The sequence below is a fragment of the Eurosta solidaginis genome, chromosome 4 (genome assembly GCF_040869045.1).
Source record: "Eurosta solidaginis isolate ZX-2024a chromosome 4, ASM4086904v1, whole genome shotgun sequence".
Lineage (NCBI taxonomy): Eukaryota > Metazoa > Arthropoda > Insecta > Diptera > Tephritidae > Eurosta > Eurosta solidaginis.
In genome coordinates this window covers 28,126,212-28,149,889 of record NC_090322.1, presented here as the reverse complement: position 1 = coordinate 28,149,889, position 23,678 = coordinate 28,126,212, and the positions used below count along the sequence as shown (strand labels likewise).

Here is a 23,678-nt window from a genome sequence, read left to right as displayed (position 1 = left end):
CTATGACCACGACTCATATTTCAGAAGCACTGGCTACTAAATACAACAAAGATGAAGAAAATGTGAAGTATAAAAAAATAACAGAAGCAGTTGCGGTAGCAAGTCCAGTGCGACTGATGAGGATCAAAAACAGCATTCCCACACCACCATATGCGCTACCTAGGAAATACACTCCCGAAGAAGCTTTGGTGCTGTTTATAGAACTCGGTTTAACGAAAAAAAATATATAATATTGCGTAAGTCATTATTGCAACGTAATGCCGATATTTTACCTGGATACAAAAAAATGACTCAAGCCAAAAAAGAAGCAGTTCCTCTAAGTCCCAAAATAACCGAAGTATCAGCTGAAATTGAGCTACAAAACCTAATGGGTTATACGTCTACAAGACTCCTTCAAAGTTTTACTGAAGAAAAGTTGAAATCACTGCCAAAGGAGCTAGCATTTATAACTAAGTGGGGATGTGATGGATCATCGGGACAAAGCGCATATAAACAAAGATAAAAAGGTAGACGATGAAACCATTACAGATAGTAATATGTTTATGCCTTCTATTGTTCCATTACGACTAAAAGATGAAGCTTCAGAATATTGGAAAAATCCACGTCCGTCATCAACTATATTGTGCCGCCCGATATTATTTAAATACGAGAAGGAGTCTCGAAAATCTAGATGATTCAAGAACTGACGAACTAAATTATGAGTATGGAATATCTCCTTTGAAGCTGGCTTATACACTACCACAACAAGAAGTTTTCGACGACAATACGACATGTAAGGAGAAACAAAGCAGGAGAAAAAAAATAATTCAGGATGCATTCTATAAAGAGATTGGCCTCAGAGTTGACTGTCCAAAGTATGGATACGGAAATACAAATGATGGTAACTCCTCAAGAAGATTTGTTGAAAACGATGAAGTGACTGCTCGCATAACAGGAGTTGATAGAGATATTGTGAAAATATTGAGAGTAATTTTAAATATTTAAACTGCCATGAACCAGTTAATGGACCCAAATTTGGAGAATATGCATCTAAAACTACAGAGTTGCTGCATCAAAAGTAACCTGAGAAGAAACTTACACCAACGGTACATAAAATTTTAGCACATGGAAAAGATTTAGGGTACCAGTGCTTACCATTAGGACAATTGTCTGAAGAAGCTCAAGAATCTAAGAACAAGGACTACAAAAGATATAGATGTATGAACACCTGCAAAGTATCACGAGTTAGACAAAACGAAGACCTTTTCAACATGTTAGCTATCTATTCTGATCCAGTCATATCATCTATGAGGTATGTAAGAACACAAAAAGATCTTACAGATGCGTATAGCTCAGAAATGGTTCCAGTGACGATTACCATGTTAAGATAAAATAAGTTTCGTACTTCTTATCACAACAATGAAGAAGAGATTTACTAATCAATTTTGTTACTTTACTGAAAAATAAGATATCTATGTACAAGTTAATTTGTTATTTCAAAAAAAAAAAAAAAGAATTAATTTAGTAATTTATAAATATATACTTTTCGTTATTGCATTTCTCTAAAGTTTGTCAAATTTATTTTAAAGCTTAGGCATTTCGCCTTGAAACGAGTATTACATTTTTATAGAAATCAATACGCCTATCGAGTTTGGTACAAATTGGTAAAGCGTTACTAAGATCAAACTTTTTAGCATAAATGGGCAGTTCTAAAATTCGTTGGCTGTTTAATTTTTAGCTCAAATAAAATTTCATTGAATCACTTTCAATAACTTTTAGTTATTAATAAAATACATATTTGGCTTGCAAATTAAAAAAAAATATGTAAAATTTTACGATGAATTTTGAAGCACCTTGCTATTGTGACACCAAAAACGGACATTTGAGTTTTATAAGAGTATTGCCATTTAAAAGAAACAATACGTCTATCGATTTTGGTAGTTATTGATTACGTGACTATACAACTTTTTATCATAAGTGGGCAGCGCCGCGCTATCTTATCAAAATCATTAGTTTATCTTATTTAATGCTTAAATACGTCATTATAAGACAAATATCATTTTATTTTTTTTATTTTTTTACTAAGAACATTTTGTTTTTGCATTTTTCTAAAAATTTGTTTGAAGCACCCTGTATCTGTACACTACGGACTCAATCAGTCTATGTGAGGTCCTCATGGACCGGCCAGTTCAACCTACCCTGTATCTGTGCCATTCTGAACTTTCACACAATAAAACTTCAAATAATTGGCTTTCATTTGCATTTAAAATTTTTAAAATATCTTCATTGGTTCAAAAGTTATGATTTTTGCAAAGAAAAAACTCAAAAGGCGTCACTGTGCGACACTTGAGCAGTGTCTACTGAACGAAAGAGAAAAACAAAATCTGTAAAAATCTAAGATTTTCAAATACTCATGACCCCGGCCCTGAACGCATGAAAAGTACTCATGAATAATATTATTATATTTACAAAAATATGTATGCATATTAGAACTTGTTTTGCTTCCTTTAGAAATTACCAATGCTGTTGAGTTTTCTGCCACAGAAGATTTATAAATATTTAAAATGTAGACAGACGATGATATTGATAATAATTAGCTAAGAAGTGCCTTTAGTAAATACCTATTCGATATACGTATCCTTCCTGCGCAGTTTATAGAAAGTATCCATCTCGACTCTTCATTAGTTGGTAAGATTATAATCTGAGCGATACTAGATGAGCGTAATAAATTGAGTCATATATGAGCCATTCAGTGCATAGATTCAAATTCAGTTTCATAGCGGATTGAATCAATTTTTGAATGTAATTAAGTGAGTCATATATGAGCCGGCCTGCATTTGTTTTTTCTTGGGACGGGTTGGTCAGCTGACAGAGTTTACAAGGAGGGCATAACCTTAATCTACACTGTATGCTAGTTGTGTTGGTGCGGGACTTTCTCCGCCCAGCTGACAATCGTAGTATTTATTTATTTTCGGTCTTCCAAAATCATTTAGTATCTTCGAAGCGGAGATTCTAGGTATTAAAGCATATTTGCTCTCTAAGGCCGTCGAAAACTGTAAAAAGCGGATGAACTAGCAAAGGCCGGTGCATTGTTAGACATCACTGAAAGATTCACAGTGCACCGGTGACATTCTTAACAATCTCAAGAAAATCGCCATTCGCAATTAGAAATCTACGAGTACCTGCAAAATCAACAAGCAAACATAGCCTGACTACAACCAGAGAAGAACAGAGTCTCTATAGAATATGTCTAGAGATATATATATTCAGGTTCACCTTTAACGACAGATGCAGGAGATATAGTGTGGCCAGTTTAAGGAGGCAGTTAGGCATTTCCTATGCGAGTGCGCAGCCCTGCTAAACATAAGATACACAACTCTACGCAGTTTTGTGCTGCTCGACTTAGGAACGACGTCAAAATGGCCCATAAAGAACATCAGAGAGTTTATAGATCTTACCAAATGGCTTGAGTAAACACAAAGGGTAGCAATTAGTTACAGGAGAATGTGCATCAATATGGCGCCTAGAGCACTATTTGGAACCGGTTTCTTAGGCCAGGCAGCACATCAACCAACCAATCAACTAATATATTCGTGACTAGTCCCACCGGAAACTCCCAAGTTAATTCCAATTCCGATATTTAATCCTCATTAACGCAACGTCTGTCTACCCTATTACGCAAAGCCACAATTAAACACAATCACACTTACTTGCGCAATATCGTTGAATAACCCTGAATGTATGCAACATTTTTGCCTCAAAGTATCTAAATATTTTATAAATACAGCAAATATATACCCATATTTGCATTTTTCGTATATCTTAATCGGATAAATGTACAATTAAGCATTAGTTTTGATAAACGCAGGCTTTTAATAAGTCAAAAGCATTTGTGTATGGTTTTATGTGTTTAATAAAACATGCAATGTAGTTTTTGGGTAAATTAACTTTAAATTGTAGCTTTGATAATGTAAATTCAATAGCTATAAAGAAATCAAATTAACAACCCTGACATTTTTTCAAAGCCTAAAAGTGTGCGATTCAAATTTTAATTTATTTTTCAAAGTAACTGAGTTGACTTAAATAGTATTAGATTTAATCTGTGTAAAAACGGCTGAACCAATTTAGCTGGAAAATGCTCTTATCCAATTGTGCTGCTTTGGAGATATCGACCAAGATGTGGACCGGGCCTAAAATATGTTTTTACTACGTGGTCATAAAAAAAAAACAGGGTTTAATACGAGCATTAAAAGGCGAGTGTGTTTTAGTTCTATGCCTGAGCATGTTTGCGAGATATCGACCAAAATATGGACTAGGAGTGCCCCTACAATATATATTCAGGCAAAAAAGGCATATTTGGAGATGTTCACGCACACATTCTTATTTGGTTAGTGGAAGTAGTTCAACTAGACCAAGTACATGGTAATTTACATAACTGGTGAGATTTCCGATTACACCTTGCCAGCTCGTGTGTCAAGTGTTCCAAATGATATCAACGGAAATTCACAGCGGAGGCTCGGAATACCTGGTAGCTGTTTTAGCAACAGGGTACTCTTCTTTGATACGGATGAGGAACCAAGAAATTACAATCATCATCTTCGGTGCTGTTAAGTTATCTCTTCTAGGGCTAAAGTCATGGATGCAGATAATATTGTCGTTGTAGCAGTGGAACTGGAACTGGATTTGCTCCAAGGATTATGTAATAATGCTGTAGGAAAAACGGGCCTGGAAAATCCTAGGAGATCTGCTGTAGAGTGCAATGGTTGATCTGTATGATATTGGAATCGGGCCATCATTTGAAGATGTCAATAGAAGTGCAGGTTCACGAACATTAGATAGGTGGCAAGAACGGAGCAAATAATCGAAGGAAGCGCGTTGGGCCTTCCTGTTCATGAACTACCATCTCACAAAGATATTGAGTGGGAACGGCGGTGTCAAGGAGTATTTACATAAGTATAGGATAGAGAATGACTTCTATCCATACCGTCCCATCTAGTTTTCCTATTTGTCTCGGTGAAAGACTCTATGTGCACAGCGGTTTTTGCGAGACGAACATTTCTCGACGAATCTATTTGCTAAAATTAGCAAAGTCTATAAGCGATAAAAACACTCCGAGAACGTCTTCGATCCGCTATGATCTAGAATTAGCAATATAAGGTACATAATAACCAGAATATCTTTGGAGCTAAATGATTAAATAACGCCAAATCTAAAGTGCACAATAGTTTACTTCAACGCTTTAATATCATTTTAGCTTTTTTTCAACGCCGCGGTCCCATTTGAAAAAAGGGTCGACATATTTTGAGGTTGATTGAAGCCAGTAGATGGCGCTGGTTTTCAGTGAAGATATTGGAGCAAAATAGTTATATGTGTAATCGTAGTTAAAGGTTTCATTGAGATCAGCCTTAAGTAGAAAGTAGACTGAAAAAAGCTATTGGTTTTAAGATGCAAGGTAGACGGCTAAAAAAATATTACCGCCAGAAGGGGCTACAATCTGAGAAATTTTAAAAGAGTTATCATCTGCTAGCATTATTTCTTTTAATTATTCTACTTTAATCTTATTTATACTTATTAATACTATGTACAAACATACACCAAATTGGCAATTTATACCATTTGGGCAACTTATTACGCAATTTATCATATAATAAATTGTAATAATAAATTGCCAATTTAAATAAAATTGCGTAATAAATTCTTTCAAACTGCAAATGCAACCTTGTAAAGTGTGTTTTTTGAGTAGATTTAAACGTCAGTTTTACGCATGGCTCAACCGTATGGTTGGCTCATTTCATCAGCTGATTATATTTTTTTCATTTCACTGGATTAGGAATTGTCAAAAGAAGATGGCAAGCTCAAAATGAAACCAAAACATTGAACACATTTTCTTACAACACAAAAAAATTTTAAAGTATTTATATAAAGTTTATACTTTGACAGTGTGAACAAAGGTATACTGTTGCTGTAGAGATGAGCCAACCAGTAGTGGAATTCACTAACTTATAACGATGCGATTTGTCGATATTTTAATTAACGATTTTGTCGCTCGCCTTATCGATTGTACTATTCACTAACTTAGTTTTAACGACTCGAAATAAATGGCATTTAAATTTCGTTTTAATAGTAGAAAGGTGGCAGCACAGCTTAAAGAAACCTAAAAAATGCGAAAAGCACGAAAAGGATGCCAAAACAAAATAAATTCCGTATAACAACTGCTTTTAAAAGTCATTATTGTGCCAGTTTTTACATATTGTAATAAAACGTAAGTAAATGCGGGATTAATTTCTTTTTATTCTCTGTTGATATCGCAGTTATTCTTGTACCCTTTAATTGACCATCAAGTTGAGAAATAATATCATGAGCCAAGTCTGGCGTTATTCGGTACAGCTTTCGAAACTCCGTTGCATTCAAGTGGAATGGGTTCTCTACTTCTCTAAGAAGGCGTCTGTCCATTGGCGATGGACTTAGTGATTCTTCATCTTGTGATGAAATGTACGCCGAGTACTTAAACCCCATTTCCTTTATAAATAAAGCAACTTTTCGTCTTTGAAAAGTTCCGATATCCTTTTTTAATTAAAATTTCCAGAAATGTTAATTTCGTGATTTTTAACACAGCCAATTTACTTGCTGTTTATTTAACAATACAGCTGATCGTCGATAAACGAATATCGATACAAAATAGTTACTGAATAACGAAAACGTTATAGTTATCGATTCGCAAATAAAGCGATGGTAAATGTCGTTAAAAAAGTTAGTGAATTCCACTACAGCTATCAAAGTACGATTGTGTAAGCTAAATTGAGTTGTATGAACACCACTCAATTTAAATCGAAATTGCTTCAATTTACTTTTCTGTTTGAACATAGTATAAGTCCGACCAGTAAAATATTTTTTGACAAGATTGCTGCTTCTCAGCGCCAATTTTTTTTGGTGCATACTTTTGTGCGTCCTCTCAATACAATAGCAATACAAGCTGACGGTGTTTATGAAAATCGCATTAAGAATTATTAAACAACACTCTAAGCCTCATCAACTTAAGCAGCAGCTGACGGAAGGCAATGATTATCTATAATAGCAGTGATACGATAAAAAATAATAGAAAACAAAATGCGACGTTGCTAGTGGAGATTAAGGGAAGGAAAAGCAAGGAAAAGGAGAAAAAATAAAATGATATTACTCTACTATTAGATGAAAGAAAAAGTCAGTGGTTATAATAAGTTAATAAAACATCTTTGTACAGTTAATAGCCACAGCTGCAATCAGCGTAATTTTCCGGACAAAATTACGTATTAGGACGGAACGTTGGTGATAATACGACTCATGAACGACTAGAGTTTATTATTTGGTGAGCCTTTGCTTGCGAAAAAACGCAATGGCAAAAACTGAAAATTGGCGTTGCCGGATGTCTATATTTAACAAAATTAAAAACAATTTAGTTAGCTACGTTTGAAATTTAACAGCGGAGATCCCCAACGAAATGTGTTTGAACGGTATCTGCTGTATATTTTATACGAGAGTTACATTTTTTCCGCAGAAGAGTTTACACAGAGCTAAGTGGGAATACGCTACATAGGCTGGTGAATGGGGCAGCCCCACAAAAACGTATTCTCTCTGCGCTACTTTGGATATTGACAGCTAAACGACGACTGCAACTCGTGGCAGTGGAGGGCCATAAGATAATTGCGTATGTGGGCGATATTTGTGTTACTTTGCGAGAAATTTCCCTCCAGCTTTCTGCAACCGAATGGGTTTATTAACAAAATGTACCAGCACAAGAGGCTCGGGACTTGGGGTCAACTTGGAAAAAATCTGATCCTCTTCAAAAAGATGTACAAAACGTTGAATCGTATACCACTAAAATTTGAAGACGAAAGCTTGTTTTTGAGCGATAAAGTCAAGTATCTTGGACTCATTCTTGATAGGAAACTATTATGGAGTGACAATAAAGCGGATCGGGTTAAGAAAGCAACAACTCCTTTTTTCTCCTGTAAAAGAGCGAGTAGTAGAGTTTGTATCCAAAACTTATACATAGGATCTATACAGCCGTTCTACGCTCAATTCTATTCTATTGTGTCTAGTTTGGTGGCCAGTGGAGTTCAGAGCTCTTTATTAGCGGCGCTCTTATCTCCAGAGACACAATACTATTCTGCAGCTGCCACCCCTTGTTTCGCTTCCTGAGCATTGCAGCGTTTATCAAGCAATAAGCGGTGCTGTAAATCATCTGGGATCTGTGCCAAACGACGGCTTTGAACTCATCTGCCGGCAGCACAAAATCGATTACTGAACGCCACAGCGAATTTAAACTTAATTTTTCTGTACCACATTTGATTTGAGGGCTGCCATCTTTCCAAAATGAATTTCCAAAAGTATCTAAGTAAGTTGCCACCTTACAAAAAATATTAAAAGTGGATGCTTGAAACACAAATCAAAATAATAATGCAGTGATCAAACAGGACTTTCCAAAACAGATTTGACATATATTAAATTTGTGGTTGCCAACTGCTTAAAAAAATGTGTTGCCAACTAACTTAAACAACGGTTAAATAAAACGTAATATGATCTTAGTATAAGTACTGTTGCCGACTGCCCAACCAATTTCAAAAATGGTCCATTTTCAATCGTACTACCTAACACTTACTAAGACATTATATTTAACTTACTTATCAATATACATAAAAAAAAACAAATTTTCTACCAAAATTTGCTGCAAATTGCTAAGAAAATTCATACCTGCATAAATTTATACAAAAAAATAAGTAAAATAGCAGCATTTTACAAAAATTTGTGAATTGACTTACATGTGTGTTTAAATGTTCCTGGATTATTTTCAGGTTATGCACATTATTCCTGCTTTGTTAAACAAATATTTATGCACTTGGTTGCTGCGTCTGAAATATATAAAGCGAAATTAAAATTAGGTGTTATATATAACAAAAGATATGAAATATTAAACAAATTATTCAAAAGAAATGCTATAATAGCGTTACTTGAAACTGTTTATACGACTTTAAAATAAACAAAATGTTAGAAGGGATGCCACTTGCGGAAAATCAAAGTTACTTGCTAAATATGTAGCTTTATGATATAACAATGGTCTCTTAAATTCACACATTAAAATATTTTCCGGGTAAAAAATCGTTTTTTGTAGTACCGGAGCGTACCGGAATTATTATTACCAAAGGGTTTCCCACATCTGTTAAACCTAACTTTAACCTTCGGAGAGTGTTGAAAAACAACAACAATTAATTGTACATCAATTAATGTCATTATTTTTTTGAAATGAGAAAAAAACATTGATATCACAAAAAAAAAATTAATTGGAAACAAATATTAACAAAAATAAAAATTTAATCATAAATTTCATCAATCAGAAATAAAATTGAAAAAACAAAAGTAACAAGTTAATAAAAAAAATAAATAAAAAAAAAAAGTGTCCAAAAAGTAATAAAATATAAATTAATATATATCAAAAAAATAATTAGCTATCTGAAATGAAACAAACACGTTTACACTAAAAACAAACAAAAAATGTATGGCAAAAAGAGTTTGAACAAATTCATATGAATCGAAAAACCAAAACAAAAACAAAAAACATAAATTTAATTGCTTATGCGAAATGCGAAAAAATTCCAGCTAAAACAAAAAAAAAAAATTTTAATTAAAAAATTAATTTTAAATAAAATAAAACAATAAAAAATTGACACAAATCAAAACAAGTTGCACAACAAAAAAAAATAACTAAATTTATATTAACCATAGCTGTTGTAAAATTTGTAATTTTTTTCAAATATCACTAACATAAATTTATATAATAAATATTCCTAAAAAAACCAAAAAACACAAATTTAATTGTTTATACGAAGTAAGAAAAAAATGTGTCCAACTAAAAAAAGAAGAAAATTAAAACAAAAACTTTCGATTAAATAAAACAATAAAAAAACTGATTTTGTATTGATCGAAAATATTTAGTGAAAAGAAAAAACATAAATTCAATGGTTTATGCGAAATGAAAAAAAGCTGTGTTTGTGTTTGTATGACATGTGTATCAAATGGAAGTTATTAAAGAGTATTTTAAGAGTAAGTGGGCCATAGTTCTATAGATGGACGCCATTTAGGGATATCGCCATAAAGGTGGACCAGGCCTGACTCTAGAATTTGTTTGTACGATATGGGTATTAAATGAAATGTGTTACTGAGCATTTTAAGAGGGAGTGGGCCTTAGGTCTATCGGTGGACGCCTTTTCGAGATATCGCCATAAATGTGGACCAGGGGTGACTCTAGAATTTATTTTGTACGATATGGGTATCAAATGAAATGAGTATTTTAAAAGGGCGTGGGCCTAAGTTCTATAGATGGACGCCTTTCCGAGATATCGCCATAAAGATGGACCAGGGGTGACTCTAGAATTTGTTTGTACGATATGAGTATCAAATGAAAGGTGTTAATGAGTATTTTAAGAGAGCGTGGGCCTTAGTTCTATATGTGGACGCCTTTTCGAGATATCGCCATAAAGGTGGACCAGGGGTGACTCTAGAATTTGTTTGTACTATATGGGTATCAAATGAAAGGTGTTAATGAGTATTTTAAAAGGGAGTGGCCTTAGTTCTATAGGTGGACGCCTTTTCGGAATATCGTAATAAAAGTGGACCAGGGTTGACTCTAGAATGCGTTTGTACAATATGGGTATCAAACGAAAGGTGTTAATAAGTGTTTTAAAAGGGAGTGGGCTTTAGTTGTATGGGTGGACGCCTTTTCGGGATATCGCCATAAACGTGGACCAGGGTGACTCTAGAATTTTTTTGTACGATATGTGTATCAATTGAAAGGTGTTAATGAGTATTTTAAAAGGGCGTGGGCCTTAGTTCTATAGGTGGACGCCTTTTCGAGATATCGCCATAAACGTGGACCAGGGGTGACTCTAGAATGTGTTTGTACGATATGGGTATCAAACGAAAGGTGTTAATAAGTGTTTTAAAAGGGAGTGGGCTTTAGTTGTATGGGTGGACGCCTTTTCGGGATATCGCCATAAAGGTGGACCAGGGGTGACTCTAGAATTTGTTTGTACGATATGAGTATCAAATGAAAGGTATTGACGAGTATTTTAAAAAGGAGTGGGCCTTAGTTCTATATGTGGACGCCTTTTCGAGATATCGCCATAAACGTGGACCAGGGGTGACTCTAGAATGTGTTTGTACGATATGGGTATCAAATTAAAGGTATTAATGAGGGTTTTAAAAGGAAGTGGCCCTTAGTTGTATATGTGAAGCGTTTTCGAGATATCGACCAAAATGTGGACCAGGGTGATCCAGAACATCATCTGTCGGGTACCGCTAATTTATTTATATATGTAACACCACGAACCGCATTCCTTCCAAGATTTCAAGGGCTTTTGATTTCGCCCTGCAAAACTTTTTTATTTTCTTCTCCTTAATATGGTAGGTGTCCTACCCATTTTACCAAGTTTTTTTCTAAAGTTATATTTTGCCTCTATAGACCAATACAATTACCATGTTTCTTCCCTTTTTTCGTATTTGATATATAATTATGCATTTTTTTCATTTTTCGTATTTTTCGATATCGAAAAAGAGGGCGTGGTCATAGTCGGATTTCGGCTATTTTTTACACCAATACAAAGTGAGTTCAGATAAGTACGTGAACTGAGTTTAGTAAAGATATATCGATTTTTGCTCAAATTATCGTGTTAACGGCCGAGCGGAAGGACAGACGGTCGACTGTGTATAAAAAATGGGCGTGGCTTCAACCGATTTCGCCCTTTTTCACAGAAAACAGTTATCGTCATAGAATCTAAGCCTCTACCAAATTTCACAAGGATTGGTAAATTTTTGTTCGACTTATGGCATTAAAAGTATGTTAGACAAATTAAATGAAAAATGGCGGAACCACGCCCATTTTGAAATTTTCTTTTATTTTTGTATTTTGTTGCAACATATCATTACTGGAGTTGAATGTTGACATAATTTACTATATACTGTAAAGATATTAACTTTTCTTTTAAAATTTTAATTAAAAAAAATTTTTTTTTAAAAAGTGGGCGTGGTCGTTCTCCGATTTTGCAAATTTTTATTAAGCAGACATATAGTAATAAGGGTAACGTTCCTGCCAAATTTCATCATGATATCTTCAACGACTGCCAAATTACAGCTTGCAAAACTTCTCAATTACCTTTTTTAAAAGTGGGCGGTGCCACGCCCGTTGTCCAAAATTTTACTAGTTTTCTATTCTGCGTCATAAGTTCAACTCACCTACCAAGTTTCATCGCTTAATCCGTATTTGGTAATGAATTATCGCACTTTTTCGATTTTTCGAAATTTTCGATATCGAAAAAGTGGGCGTGGTTAATGTCCGATATCATTCATTTTAAATAGCGATCTGAGATGAGTGTCCAGGAACGTACATACCAAATTTCATCAAGATACCTCAAAATTTACTCAAGTTATCGTGTTAACGGACAGACGGACGGACGGACGTGGCTCAATCGAATTTTTTTTCGATACTGATGATTTTGATATATGGAAGTCTATATCTATCTCGATTCCTTTATACCTGTACAACCAACTGTTATCCAATCAAAGTTAATATACTCTGTGAGCTCTGCTCAACTGAGTATAAAAAAAACTCATAAAAACAGATATTCGTATATATTGATATTTTTAAAAGAAAACAAAAAACCTATCTTTGGTTTTTTATCCGAAATGAGAAGAAAGCCTTTGACCAAAAAAAAAACCAAACAAAAAAAATATAGAAAATTAAAAAAAAAAAATGGAAAAAATAGAACAATAAAAAAAGTGTACAAATCAAGAATAACACAGACCAAAATCCTTGATTATAAAAATAGAAAATTCAACTTACTGGAAAGGATAAAAAAAAAATGCATTGGTCATTGTTAATAGAAAGAATTTGTTGCTGTAATACATATTTTGAGCTTGAATGCCGGAACAAATTTATACACACAACGCAAAACACTTTAAAAAAATTTAAAGGCTCATTTAAAATTTTTTTTTTTAATCGGCCATTTAAATTTTTGTTTATTTAAAATGTGAAAAAAATCTTTCCAATTCCAAAAAAAAAAAAATTGTATTCTAAGAAAAAAAAAAATTAAAGCTCATCTAAAAAATAAGTTTTGAAAATAGAAAACTTTATGTGAAAAAAATTTTTGAAATTTGAAAAAAATTTCAACAACAAAACGAACAAAAATAGAAGTTTGAAGAATAATCGGACCACCATAGCATATATCCTCCATACAACCGATTTTTCAGAAAAAGAGGATTTTTGTTATATCATCCTCAATTTATCAGATTGAAGCTTCAAACTTCACCATATGCTTTCGTATATCGGATGAGATCGGTCGTATATATAGCATATAACCCCAAAACCGATTGTTTATATAAGAAAATTTTCGTATGCTTACGTATATAGCATATATTGTTGTCTGAAAAAATCATAGAGATCGGTGGTATATATAGTGTATAACCTTTATAAACTGTTATGTCTGCCCCCTTTTTTACGGCTAGAAGCATTAAATTTCATCAAAAAGTGATTCATGGTCATAGTTTTTGCATGCAGACCACAAAAAACGTGAAAATTTGTATCCTCACACAAAGTACCTACCTATTTTTTTTATACCTTTCATGAACATGAAATGGTATATTAACTTTGGTCCGATGTTTGTAACGTTGAAAAATATAAAAGATGGACTCACCATTAAGTATACCGAATTGATCAGGGCGACGAACTGAGTTGATATAGCCATGTCCGTCCGTCTGTCTGTTTGAACGCAAACTGGTCCCTCAAATTTTAAGATATATCAGTGAAATTTTCCACAAGGATGTATTTTTGTATTATATTTGACATTTGTCGGATCCGGTAGGACCGGACCACTATAACATATATCTCCCATACAACCGATCGTTCAGATAAGACGATTTTGGTCATTCCTCCCGCAATTTAGAAAGTATAAACGTGATATATATTCTAATATATCATAGAAGATATCCTGAAAAAATCACTTTGATCGGAACTATATATAGTTATATCCCATACAACCGATCGTTCAGATAGAAAGATTTTTGGCCATTTCTCCCTTAATTTAGAAAGTATAAACGTGAAACTCTGTGATATATATTTTAATATATCATAGAAGATTTTCTGCAAAATCACTTTTATCGGAGCTATATATAGTATATATCCCATTCAACCGATCGTTCAGATAGAAAGGTTTTTGGCAATTTCTCCCTTAATTTCCAATATAAAAACGTTAAACTTGGTTATATTTATTCTACTACTAGCAGATCCGGCAGACGTTGTTCTGCCCTAAATTTGGCATATCTGCTTACACTTTAATAAGCTTTTTCCGTCTAACTCTGCCCTACCCCTCTACACTTTTTCCTAATCTTTTTATTCACTCCTCCCTCCGTCTTTTTCACTTCATCTCCATCTTCGTCTCAGTCTATCTCTTTCTCAGTCTCCTTCTCTCTTTTCTCTTCTCTCTTTGCCATAAAAAAGACGGTTCTATCTTCTCTTAATAATTAAAAAATTATATTTATACTTTTAGTCTATAGTATTTTGTAAATCTATATTTATCAGCTGATGAGTTTCTCTGTAACTGAGCGGTTTTAGATCTCGGCGGTTAAGAAGCCACTGCCTCTCAAAGACTCGGTAACAAAAAAATTATAAAATAAGAATTAGGATACAAACAAAAAAAAAGTATGTATGAACAAAAAAAAAAAACAGGATTAGCCTGGTTTCATCGGGCCACTTGAGGGCAGTGCGCTGCCACAACGTCCGAGAAAAAAAAAAAAGTTTTTCTCCTTTTTTTCATCTCTTATTGCCAGTCCCAGAGGGTGGTATGTATTTTGTTCCAGTCCCATTCCGAGTCTCAGTCCCGGTCCCACTCCGAGTCTCAGTCTCAGTCCCAGTCCCAGTCCTAGTCCTAATCCCAGTCCCAGTACGTCTCTGGTATACTTCCCGGAACAAAGCATCGTAAATACTAATTTAGGCAAATTTATATACGAAATTTCAGGCAAATCGAATAGGACGTATGTAAATAGGTATGTGGGTATTATTAGTTCTTGTCTTTATTTCGGCTTCGCATGTATATTTATCAGCTTTGCTTTGTTTTGGCCTATATCTCGAGACCGTAGTCACCCAGCAGTGTAAAACGCACTCTGTACTAAATCATATATCAACAGCTTTCATTTGATATCCATATTGTATAAACACATTCTAGGGGTACCCCGATCCACGTTTTGGGCTATATCTCGAGATCCTAGCCTCCCAGTTGTATGAAAATTATCCTATACTATAGCACTCATCAGCAGCTTTCATTTGATATCCATAATGTATAAACACATTCTAGGGGTAACCGGTCCACGTTTTGGGCTATATCTCGAGACCCTAGCCTCCCAGTTGTGTGAAAATTATCCGGTACTACAGCACTCATCGACAGCTTTCATTTGATATCCATATGGTATAAACACATTCTAGGGGTACCCGGGTCCACGTTTTGGCCTTTATATCGAGACCCTATTCACCCAGGGTTATGAAAATTATCCTGTACTATAGCACTCATCAACAGCTTTCATTTGATATCCATATTGCATAAACACATTCTAGGGGTACCAGGGTCCACGTTTCGATCACAAGACCCTAGGCACGTAGCGAAAAAGAAGGTAGACATTGGCCGATTCTCAGACCTACGCAATATGTTCACAAAATTTCATGAGAATCGGGTCGGCCGTTTCGGAGGAGTTAAACCTCTAACACCGTGACAGAAGAATTTTATATATGTATTGAATTTTTTCTAAAAAAAAATCATAACTCAAGAATGGCTAAACCGATTTGGGGTTTCAAAATCAACTAACCATCATCTCTCCTTCCTGTATCTTTCCTAAAAATTTCATGGCAATCTTTCTATCCGTTCTCGAGTTATGGAGTGACAATCAAAATGTACACTTCTTTTTATATATATAGTTCTAATATATCATAGAAGATTTCATGAAAAAATCATTTCGATTCGAGCTATATATAATATATATCCCGATCGTTCAGATAAGGGGGTTTTTTGCCATTTTGTATTTTATAAAAAAGAAACACTTTGAAATTACCGAGCTCAAGGTTGCAAGAATAAATTAAACACCATATATTTTGCGGTAGTACAATTTATATAATTGGCCGGTATTTCGGTTTCAATCCGAACCCATCATCAGGAACAAATGAATTTACTTGATCGGCCAATCATTTGTTCCTGATGATGGTTTCGGATTGAAACCGAAATACCGGCCAATTATATAAATTGTACTACCGCAAAATATATGGTGTTTTATTTATTCTTGCGGCCTTGAGCTCAATAATTAACCAAAAATTAAAATACATTTATACGGCTATTAACAAAACCCAAAAATCTTTGAAATTACCAAAAAAAAAAAAAAAAAAAAAAAATAAATAAATAAAATAAAATAAAATTTAAGATAAAGTTATTAAAGCTAAAAAAAAGCTTGTTTGAGTTTAATATGCCAAAATTTTTTTCGGAGCCAAAAGCTCTTCGCATTTTTGAAAATTTCCTTGTATTACGCTCCACATTAGCAAAACCATTATACTACATCTGTAAAGATTATTATACAGATTTCCTTTATTCATTTTTTTTTTGTTTGTTAATTTTATGTAAACATAAGAACACTTTATAGTAACAATTAATTACGATGCTTATCCTATTAGCTTCATTGCTGACATTATCCTGCTGCTATGTACGAAGGACTCTATTCATTTACGATTGTCATTATCATGCAACAATTCTTTGTAAAAACCTTTTTTCTGCCTTATTTTTTTTACATTGACTTTTTCTTTCTCTATCTATGTCTTCTGTTTTGCTTGTCTCTGTAGCTTTGTTTTTTACTTGCCTTTAATACCATTAATTACTTTTCAATCGTTGCTTTATCCTGTCATGTTTCGTAATCACCACAGCAATCGCTCGCCGTAAAGTAAACAAATTTGCAATGGTTACTTTATCGTAGCATACTTGCAGGCGCACACAAACAAAAACAGTGATAAAGCATTATAAACTTTGTAATTTTATCTTTTTTTGTTAAATTTTTTTTTGTTTTTTGTTTTTTTTTTGTGTGCTTTCAAGCCCTGTCGTTTCCTTTCTTTATATCTCTTCCTTTATCTATCCATATATAGTCCTCTTCCTTTTACATTTTCAGTAAATTTGTAAATTTATATAAATCTTTGAATCACTAGCAACGCATCTGCAATGAAAACTTTCCCCTGTATAAATAAGTCACTTCAATTTGTTTGTCTCATTTTATTTCAATAAATTCGCGATTCATTATTTATTCAGGTAACTGGTTTTGCGGGCGTGTAGTTAATGCACGCTTACGACAGCTGAAGCGAGACTTGAGAGTTATGTTGATAGTAAAAGCGTTTCTTTGAAGCTTTTTAAGAGATTTTAATGCAACTGAGCGGTGGCAAAATAAATTTCATGGAAAGCGATTGCAAGGAATAGAAGTTTCCTATATTTCAAATATTTACGACCTTAGGACCGTGCCCAAGTAGCGCTCTAATCGCCATTCTTTGCATATTCTCCTGGCACTAATTACATAATATATCCTGTGTGTTTACTCAAGCCATTTGGTTAGATTAATAAAATTTCCGGTGTCCATTATGGAGCATTTTGATACCGCGTTTATTTCGGGGAATACAAAACTAGCTAGAGTATCGCTAGTGCTGGGCACTCGCAGAGGAAATGGGTAGTTCTCCTCACAAATGTCCACGCTACCGCTCCTGCACCTGTCGTTATAGTGAATATGATCTTGAATATCTATTCCTTAAACATACTCAGTAGATACTCAGTTCTTCTCTTGTTGTCTAAGGCCATGTCTTCTTGAAATTCACTTTGAAATTCCTGTCAAAGTTCAGTGTGGATGATAGGTAATCTGTTGTCGCATTCATGCTGGGGAGCATTCTTTGGAAACCGCTGTGGCCATGCAGCTTTTCGTTCCAGCTTATTGCTGTTAGGCGTATGTGGATGTCAAATGACAGCTGTTTAAGGATAACATTTAGCGCCTTTGTTGGACTCTACTTAAGTGCTTCTGTTACTCTTGAGCACGTTGCCCGCTGTATCGTGTTTCGTTTCTTAACTTTGTGTTTCTTGTCCAGTACTCGCCACTGAACTAAAGTTTCGTACGGATGGGTTTTATCACCGCTGTGTGGAGCTACATCATATGCTTTGGCCTTGGGCCACAGTTCTTGCTAACTACTCTCTTGCACGAGTAATATCTAAGCTAAGCTTGTTGTCTATTTCGACGGCAAGGTTCTTGACTCTAGTTGGGTGGAAGAGCACAGTGTCTTTGTGAGTGCATTTAGTGAGTGAATTCGAAGTTGAGGTATTTTGGTTATGCTTCTGAAGGTTATTAGTTCTGCCTTGCTCGGTTTGATACTGAGGCCGCTCACTGCAGCCCAGATGCGCGCCCAGGATTTATTAAACGTTGAGGGAAAAGGCCTCGAAGTTGCGATTACTATGTCGTCTGCATATGTCACATAATTCATTACTTAATTGCTATTGAGTTCAAGTTGTACCTCGTCCAATGCTATAATCTAATGAGGAGAAACTGCTGATTGCGGATCGCATATTTTCCCTGTCTGCTATCATATCGTGTAATCCCTCTCAAGGCATAGAGCTCATCCAGAGTAGTTCTTTTATTGTATGCCTTCAGTGAAGTGTATATTCATGAGGTTGTTCAGGGAATCAGCCGCCAAGCTCATCCGTACCCCGCCCTCTCTTCTTGCGAAGTGGTCGTTGTTGTGTTTTTAAGACAGAATTTCTCTCAGTGTCGAGTACGCTCGAGTGTTCTCTTTTGAGGAGCAGAAGGATTGCCACGTCATAGCCTTTGCTCCCTTACAAGCTTTAGTGTAACGTTTGAGCTTATCCCTGTGTCTCACACTGACTTTGAGGCATTCGAGGCTTTCTTCTTTGAAAAAAAAAAAAACAAAGTAGTGTTGTAGGTAGAATGAGCCCTTTCAAGCTTTTGTGGTCAGTTGGAAGAGCAACACACGTTTTGGCTGGTTCAGCTAATAACCTATTCTAGCCTTATCACAAAATTCTTAGTACCTTGCGCTTTCTTAAAAACTGCTGCAAAAGATGGACCTTAAATAAGATAAGTGATAGCGTTAAAATGCGGGTTGCAGGTTGTAAGGTTTACTTACGTGAGGATTATAGCCGATTATAAAAAACACTTCCACTTGTTTTTCTTTGTTTAATTACTTTTTAAGAATATGCGTTATTTATGAAGCGAAGTATATGTGCGGTCACTCGTTTGAGTTTGTTGTAAGAGTGAAATTTCGTTAGTAAATCCTCGTGCGTTTGCGTTACTTGAGAACTAGCTTTGATTGATTTCAGTTCCAAATTCGTAGTATGTTTCGTTATGTATTGCGTCCAAAAACGATCGGTTTCGGATAACCAGTGTGGCCCCTGCCACCATAAGCGGTGATCGAGGAGCTGTGCAGGACCCCGAGAAGCGCAATCCGCAGGGTTATGCTCTGAGATGACGGGTCTCCAATGCGATGACGGCAAGACTTCTTGTACATCGGCTACACGATTTGCAATGAACGTTGCCCAACGATTTGGATTTGATTGCAGCCATGCCAACGTTATCGTTGAGTCCGACCACGCGTACAGCTTTTCAAGTTTGTGACCAAAACTTTGTTGAATTAGGCGGACGAGTTTAGCGCCTAGATGAGCTGCGCAGAGTTCCAGACGAGGTAACGAAGTGGTTTTTAGCGGAGCTACTTTAGTTTTCGCAGCAATGAGCACGACGTTTATCTCGTCGTCCGATGACTGAGTGCGGCAGTAGATAGCGGCTGCATAGGCAGCCTCTGATGCGTCAGTGAAAACATGGAACTCTGTGTCGGCGTTTGGACTAGTACCAAGCCAGCAATTTAGCTTCAGCGATGAAAGCATGGCCAGCTCTTTTCTATGCGTTAACCAGTCTGTAGCTATCTCAGGCAGAACTAACTCATCCCAATCAACATTACAACGCCAAATTCTTTGCAACCAAATTTGTGAGCGAATGGTGCATGGAGATATGAGGCCGAGAGGGTCGAACATCTTGCTGGTATCGGAGAGAAAAATGCGTTTTGTTAATTCGCACTGGAGTGGTTCTATGTTGAAGGCTATCGCAAGAGAGTCGGTATCCGTGTACCAAATACATCCTAAAGTTCGGATATCGCTTCCATCAGCCCATAGATGGGACACCTGTGTAGACGCATGCGGCATCTGTTGTCTCAATGGCTTACAATTTGTTGCCCACTTCCGGAGCTTGAATCCACACTGAGATAAGACGTGTGAGATGTTACGTTGAAGCGCTGTCAGTTCTTGGAAAGAGTCGGAGCCGGAGAGCAAGTCATCTATGTAAAAATCTGACGTAACGATATTTGCGATATTTTGATATAACGCGGCAGCTTGTTGTGCCGTGCGATGCAACGATTTGACAGCGAGATGAGAAGCGGATGCTACCCCATAGGTAACCCTTAATAGACGATAGTCGCGTATTGGCTCCGATGAATGCTCACGCCATACAATGCGTTGATAATCGACGTCCCGTTTATCGACATAGACCTGTCGATACATTTTCTCGATGTCCGCAATTATACCATAGAAATGGGTGCGGAAGCGGACTAAAATCAAGAAGAGATCTTGTTGGAGCTGAGGACAAACCATTAGCGCGTGGTTTAATGAGAGCCCTGACGACGTCTTCATTGACGCGTTGAATACGACCCTAAGATTAGTAGTGGAACTTGTTTCTTTTAGCATGGCGGGATGTGGCATATAGTATGCAGTTTACGTTGTTGGACCCAAGTCAAGAAGCTCTTTCATAAATTTGCAGTACTCTTCGTGAAGGTCTTTGTTGGTGGCGAACCTGCTTTCCATTCGCGACAATGCCCGAACGGCTGCGTTACGCGACTCACCAATCAACACCTCGGGTTTTAGCGGTAAACGTACAATAAATCGGCCGTCAGTTGCGCGCTGTGTTGTATCGTCGAATAACTTCTCACAATATAATTCTTCGGGCGTGTAAAACTTTCTAGGTGGTAGCTCTTCCAGCTCCCAAAACTTAGCGAGGAGGTTAGTTAGTTGCGTATTACAATAATGCGTTGAGATTACCCGGGGTTTTATTTGTGAGAGAGTCGCGTTCCCAAACAGCACCCACCCAAACACGGTGTTCTGTGCCATCGGAGTGCCATTTTCACCCTTTTTTAGGCCGTCGAGTAAAAACTTGTCCATTTCGACCATGCCAATCAAGATATCTATCGGACCAGGTTTGAAATAGTTAGGGTCAGCAAGCAGTAAGCCACTGACATGCGGCCACCGTGATTCGGACAAGGCGTTTTTGGTAGGTCGTTAGTAATTTTAGATAAAATAAGCGTACTCACGTGAAATTTGGAGTTTAGTGACTTTGGCGCTATGGATAACTTGACCTCACCCTTTTTGCGACCTCCTTGTACGGATCCAATACCCGTGACGCAAGCTGATGACGTATTTCGTGGTAAACGAAGTCGTTGAACGCAGGGCTCCGTGATGAACGAAGCATGTGAGCCGTTGGTGAACAATGCCCTGGCTGGCTGCCAGCGGCCGGAGTTATCTTGCAATAAAATGTCAGCAGTAGCTAGTAATACTACGCGTTCAGCATCGGCGTAGTGCAACATTACGTTGTTTTGGACTGCATTTTGCATAGCAGGAGCTGCTTCGTTTGTATTGAGACCAGCATGAAGAAGCGTGTGGTGGCGGCGTTGGCATATGCGGCACGATGACGAGCTGCGGCAGTTAGCGAAAACATGTCCTTTATTAAGGCAGTTTAGACATGCACCATCTGATTTGATTATGGATAGCTTTGCTCTCGCGTCGAGTTGGTTGAATTTTTCGCAAGTGTAGATTCGATGCTCACCTTTGCAGTATGTACACGATGTGGTTTTAGCGGTTTTTGATGATGGAAGATTTTTTGGTACAAATTGGTTGCATGTTCTATGCAAAACGTTCTTTGCAGTTGTACGTGTGTTTGCGGCAGCGAGCACCATCTCCAAAGAGCGGGCTCGCGTTTACAAAAAATCTCGAAGCGATGTAAACGATGGCACATCGTCGGCTACAAGCGATAATTCCCACTGTTTTCGCGTTTCGTGGCTAATTTCGAAACAGTCAAATGGACAAGCCAGTCGTCCCAAAATTCAGCCGGGCGTTTGAGGGCACGTAGCGGAACAACGTGATGCAATGTTAAATTTAAAACGTGTTTAATTGCTTTTGCGGAGTCTTTCGATGCCTTTTCGATCGATGATAATGCTTTTATATGGCTGTCCACTATGATACGCATAACTTTATAGCGTGCTGTCAGCATATCCCAAGCTTCACTGTAGTTGCTGTCGCTTACAGCAAAACTACTAACTAATTCCAATGCTTCACCATTTAAACAATTGCGCAAGTATTGCAACTTCTGCCCGTCCGGCAAACTTGCATTGGAATTCACTAGTGAACAGAATGCGTCATGAAAAGTGATCCATTTTGTTGGATCGCCACTAAAGGATGGTAACTGCAGCTTCGGTAGCGGCATGCGTGCAGGTGCAGTCGGAGTTACTGTAGGATTTATTTATTTATTTATTTATTTATTTACTCATCTTGAAATTGTTACATTTCTTACAGACTAATGACATATATATTAGTATTTGGTTAAGTAACAATTTAAAAGTATTTTCAGAGTAGGAAAAGTCCAAAATTGACGAATTTGAGAGCGAGTTAAACTCTTTAAGAGCTCTTGAAAGAGGAGCATTTGCAGCATAATTAGTTCTTGCCAATCCCACAAAAAAATACGCATTATTTCTTAGGCATATATGTGGAATAGCAAGGAAAATGCGTTCTAACAGGCACGGACAATCAACAGCCCCACGGATTAAATTAAAAACAAATATTAAAGAGAGAAAAGTTCTCCTGCAGTTCAAAGTCTTAATATTGATAAGCAAACATCTGGATTCATAGGAAGGAAAAGGAGGATCAAAATGAAGGGGACGTAGAGCGTACTTAATAAATACTTTTTGAATTTTTCCAGACGATAAATATGACAAGCATAATACGGCCGCCAAATAAATACGACATCGACATGAAACCATGCTGATCTACAGAGATTAGACGACTTATTGAGAAAATAATTTTTTCTTTTACAATACATTCGAAAATTTTTGAGACAGTAGATAATTTAGAGATCGGTCTGTAATTAACAATATTGTTTTTATTGCCAGTTTTGAAAATGGGAGTGATAAACGTAATTTTCCATGCATCAATGAACTCCCCTTGCGCGAGGGATTTATTAAAAAGCAGCCATAGAGGGTAGGCGATAGCAGAACTGTTTTTGAAAAGGAGAGACGACAATCCATCAACATCAGTCTGTGATGACAATTTTACTTGTTGAATCCCCCTTTCAACATCGTCTAAAGTGAGCTCGAGACCACCAAAATTTAACATAGAATCAGCAGGAGGAAGCCAGTTATTACTCACGGCCGAGTCTGGGTCAAAATTTGAACTAAAAAAATCAGCGAAAAGATTCGCAGCATCAGATGAAGAGTCTGCTTGCTTATCAGTGAAGAACACAACGGAGGGAATACTTGAACAGGATTTTATAGACTTGACATAACACCAGAA

The 23,678-nt window shown here is 36.3% G+C and overlaps 1 protein-coding gene across 23 annotated transcripts in view; it reads right to left on the bottom strand.

Moving 5' to 3' along the window:
• rsh (radish) overlaps positions 1-23,678 on the bottom strand; it is a 798,688-nt gene that overhangs the window by 487,503 nt on the left and 287,507 nt on the right. For all 23 annotated transcript variants that reach the window (XM_067780984.1, XM_067780983.1, XM_067780985.1 and 20 more), the window contains one exon: positions 8,778-8,867. Coding sequence is in view for 1 of the 23 variants with exons in the window: in XM_067781003.1 (XP_067637104.1) it covers positions 8,778-8,779 (2 nt within the window). In the remaining 22 variants the exon portion in view is untranslated. The remainder of the gene's footprint in view (positions 1-8,777; positions 8,868-23,678) is intronic.